Source organism: Gavia stellata, chromosome 24 (assembly GCF_030936135.1).
Source record: "Gavia stellata isolate bGavSte3 chromosome 24, bGavSte3.hap2, whole genome shotgun sequence".
Lineage (NCBI taxonomy): Eukaryota > Metazoa > Chordata > Aves > Gaviiformes > Gaviidae > Gavia > Gavia stellata.
The window spans coordinates 13,638,840-13,642,786 of NC_082617.1; the positions used below are offsets into that span (position 1 = coordinate 13,638,840).

At 38.0% G+C, this 3,947-nt stretch overlaps 1 protein-coding gene across 2 annotated transcripts; it reads left to right on the forward strand.

Moving 5' to 3' along the window:
* The first annotated feature begins 604 nt into the window (after window positions 1–604).
* On the forward strand, window positions 605–3,691 carry ZBTB34 (zinc finger and BTB domain containing 34). Of its 2 annotated transcripts, none has more exons than XM_009820346.2 (2): window positions 605–700; window positions 2,018–3,691. In XM_009820346.2, exons 1-2 carry the CDS (start codon window positions 660–662, stop codon window positions 3,537–3,539), a joined length of 1,563 nt encoding a protein of 520 aa, XP_009818648.1. In that variant the 5' UTR covers window positions 605–659; the 3' UTR covers window positions 3,540–3,691. The 2 variants fall into 2 exon arrangements, with proteins under 2 accessions (XP_009818648.1, XP_059684759.1); XM_059828776.1 differs by lacking the exon at window positions 605–700 and adding an exon at window positions 1,527–1,632.
* Window positions 3,692–3,947: the final 256 nt, after the last annotated feature.

Genomic DNA, 3,947 nt, shown 5'->3' on the forward strand with positions numbered 1-3,947 from the left:
TTGTAATGTTTGATTTCTGACCTATGTCTGACTTGCATCAGCTCACAAGCTCTGAATCATTTTGTAGCTTTGTTTGCCAAATAAAAGAACTGTCCTGCCAAAGCTATCTTCATATAGATGGCTGTGATCATATCACTTCTGTTAACCACCTTTTAGTCCTTATTTCCCCCATCAGATATAAGTGGATATAAAACACCTTTTCCCTTGGTTTTACATAAAAACTGTAAAAACTAAAATGAAGTCTGGTTTACTTGTTTTAATCTATGACGTATTGGTAACTTACAGAACATGTTCAGCAACTCTGATAACCTGATTTTGAATGCTCTGTGAGAGTTTTTGACAGTTTTCTGAATCAGACGTAATGTTAGTCAAGTCAGGAAGTTGGCTTTCTTGTTTCTCTGCTGAAAAGAAGTTCCATTTGTGAAAATTATTAATGTTAGTTTTAAGTGACAGTGAGCTGATATAGCTCCAGTTCTTCCTTGTAGGCTTTTTATCATATTCCTGCCTGTTGATTTTGTTTTTAGAGTGCCTGAATTTTCATAATTTGATTTGAATTGTTCATATGTCCCATTACAGCATGTAACATATGACATAAATAGAAAAAAAAAATCCACTAGTATGTTGTGATACATTGGACATGCTTCCTGCATCAGAAGTCAATGGATGATGTTGAGATCTGTTTGTTCAGTTGGAAAAGCAGGTATGGTGGCAATATTATGTGTTTAGACTTCTGCATTAATAAGAACAAGAATAGCAATAAAAGTCTGAAGATTCTTGGGTACTTGATTAGGGGCCCAGTCTTAGAAATGTAAGGTGATATCTGCTACAGATAGACACTCTCAAGGGGACAAGTATGTGTGTGCTTTTCATGATAATACTCTATGAAAAATTGGTAAAGTGCTTTTCTTTAGATCTTGTTTTGAAATGTATACATTCCTCTAAAGCTTCTTGGAACATGCTTTCCCAGTGTATCAGGCAACTTTGAGTATCCATGGCTTTTGAGTTAGGTTAGAATTTAAATGGCAAATCCTTCTAGCTAGGAAATCACTGCTGTGTCAGATGAGCTTCAAAGTTTGCATCATGGTTTATTAAAAAGAAACTAAAATCACAAAAGGAAATTTTAAAAAATTGAAAGTTCATGCGTGGCTTAAACACTTTTCCTTCAAATGCTGCCTCGCAGATTGACACAAATTCAAGTAATACACTGGGTAAATAGTTTGGAATTGAGTCCATGCTTAAATGTTTCTTTTCAGTAGGATTTCCTTGTTTTGTGATGTAAATATTGAAAGATTGATTTTTTTCTTTTTTAAAAATCACTATTGAGATTATTTTCTGAGAAGGTAAATGTTTAAACAGAAATGTCACTGGTGTAGTATATTCATCTCCTCTGAAATAAATTTGACATATCTAGACCTAAGGAATGTGGGGGTTTTTGTTTTTGTTTTTGGTTTTTTTTTTTTTATATTTTTGTGTGTGTGTATGCGTGCGCACACACACATATGTGCCTGTGGCTTTTCTTTAGCAGGTTTTTCAAACTTCATGAAGTACCTTCCAAAAATCATTCTCGGGCCATTTAACAGTGCAGTTCCCTGCAAGTATCGATGTAGTATCTGGCTTGAAGACGTACTGAAGGTTCTGAAGTTTTTAACTTGCCTAGTAACTATAAAATTAATATTCTTTTGGGAGGGTGGGGGTATTGTTCTGCAGTTCTTACCACGGAGTGAAATTGCAAAGTTCCTTTTAGGACATAGACTGTCCCAGGGAGCCTGTCATGTATTAGGAGCTATTGAATTGTCAATGTTGCAGAGGAATAATTCAAATTGTAGAAATGCAAGAAATGGGTAGATTAAGACTCTACTTTTTGTATTATATTAAGTATTTATACCAACTGTTTTGTTGTAACGCACCTTAAACAGATCAATGTGGTGATTTAACTTCAACATGTGCAAGCATTTATTTTTGAAATGGAAAACTCTGTATTCATTCTCAGTTGTAAATCTTCTCATTTTTCTTTCAGATTACTCTTTACAACAGTAGAAATGGACAGCAGCAGTTTCATTCAGTTTGATGTGCCCGAGTACAGCAATACTGTTCTGAGCCAGTTAAATGAACTCCGCTTGCAAGGAAAGCTGTGTGACATAATTGTGCATATTCAGGGTCAGCCATTTCGAGCCCATAAAGCTGTCTTAGCTGCCAGTTCTCCATATTTCCGTGACCATTCAGCATTAAGCACCATGAGTGGCTTATCAATATCAGTTATTAAAAATCCCAATGTTTTTGAACAGTTGCTTTCTTTTTGTTACACTGGAAGGATGTCCTTACAGCTGAAGGATGTTGTTAGTTTTCTAACTGCAGCTAGCTTTCTACAGATGCAGTGCGTCATTGATAAATGCACACAGATACTGGAGAGTATTCATTCAAAGATCAGTGTTGGTGATGTTGACTCTGTCACTGTTGGTGCTGAAGAAAATTCAGAAAATCGCAATGGAGTTAAAGACAGCAGCTACTTTGCCAATCCTATTGAGATATCTCCCCCCTATTGCTCTCAGGTGCGACAGTCAACAGCAGGCAGCGATCTTAGGATGGAAACTACTCCAGGCAAAACTCTACGTAGTCGTCTGCAAGAAGAAGGGCATTCAGATCGAGGAAGCAGTGGGAGTATCTCTGAATATGAGATTCAGATTGAAGGTGATCATGAGCAAGGAGACCTGATAGTAAGGGAAAGTCAGATTGCAGAGGTGAAAGTTAAAATGGAAAAGTCTGACAGGCCAAGCTGCTCTGATAGCTCTTCCCTTGGTGATGATGGATATCATACTGAAATGGTGGATGGAGAGCAAGTGGTGGCAGTAAATGTTGGTTCCTATGGGTCTGTCTTACAACATGTTTATTCATTTACCCATGCGTCATCACAGGCTACAGGTGTGTCTGAAGCCTTTGGAAGCCTGAGCAATACGAGTCCTTCAAGGTCAATGTTGAGCTGTTTCAGAGGGGGTCGCGCACGCCAAAAACGGGTATCCACTGGTCACTTGCATAGTGATGTTCAGGGCTTGGTGCAAGGGGCTGACAGTGAATCCATGGTGAGTAACCCAGGATATGAAAATAGTCCACGGGAAAGAAATACAAGAGGTCATTGGTATCCATACAATGAGAGGCTAATTTGTATTTACTGTGGAAAGTCTTTCAACCAGAAAGGAAGCCTTGATCGACACATGCGTTTGCACATGGGAATAACTCCTTTCGTGTGCAAGTTTTGTGGGAAGAAATATACCCGCAAGGACCAACTTGAGTATCATATTCGTGGTCACACAGATGACAAGCCCTTTCGCTGTGAGATCTGTGGAAAATGTTTTCCTTTCCAGGGTACGCTAAACCAGCATTTGCGAAAAAATCACCCTGGGATAACAGAAGTAAGAAACAGGGTAGAGTCTCCAGACAGAACAGAAGCGTTTGTGGAACAGAAAGCAGATAATGATGCTTCGGCTTCTGAAGTTATGGATTCTAGTATGGAAATTCATGCAATGTCTAACACATCTGATTAAAATATTACATTCTAAGTGCAACACAAACAAGCACATTACTAATGTATTTTTAAATTCTTTTATTCTTTTAGTAATCTTCAGTACAAGTATAACAGCCTTTTAATTTTCCTGACCTTCTGGAAATCAGTTTGAAATGGTTTCTGGAGAAGACTACATAAGTATTCTTTGGTTTTGAAGGAGGCTGGGTTGTTTGGGTTTTTTTACTTTTGAAGATGCTCAAAATATAAAAGACAGTGTGCTGGGGAAAGGATAGGAAGAGTCTGCTAAAGTGTCCCTACTGGTTGATCTGGCAAGACACAAATTCCAGTGGAGAAAGATACTGGAATAAGATTGGCAGATCTGCTGGATACACCAAGAAGCTGTAATCTCCCTTATTTTACTTCCTAAATCCTGTTGCTGGTAATGAGT

Excerpts from the sequence above, each read along its gene's own strand:
- ZBTB34 (XM_009820346.2), top strand. The coding sequence starts at position 660 with ATGGATGATGTTGAGATCTGTTTGTTCAGTTGGAAAAGCAG. Across the intron at positions 701-2,017 it reads TTGTTCAGTTGGAAAAGCAG|ATTACTCTTTACAACAGTAG; the intron begins GTATGGTGGCAA and ends TTTTTCTTTCAG.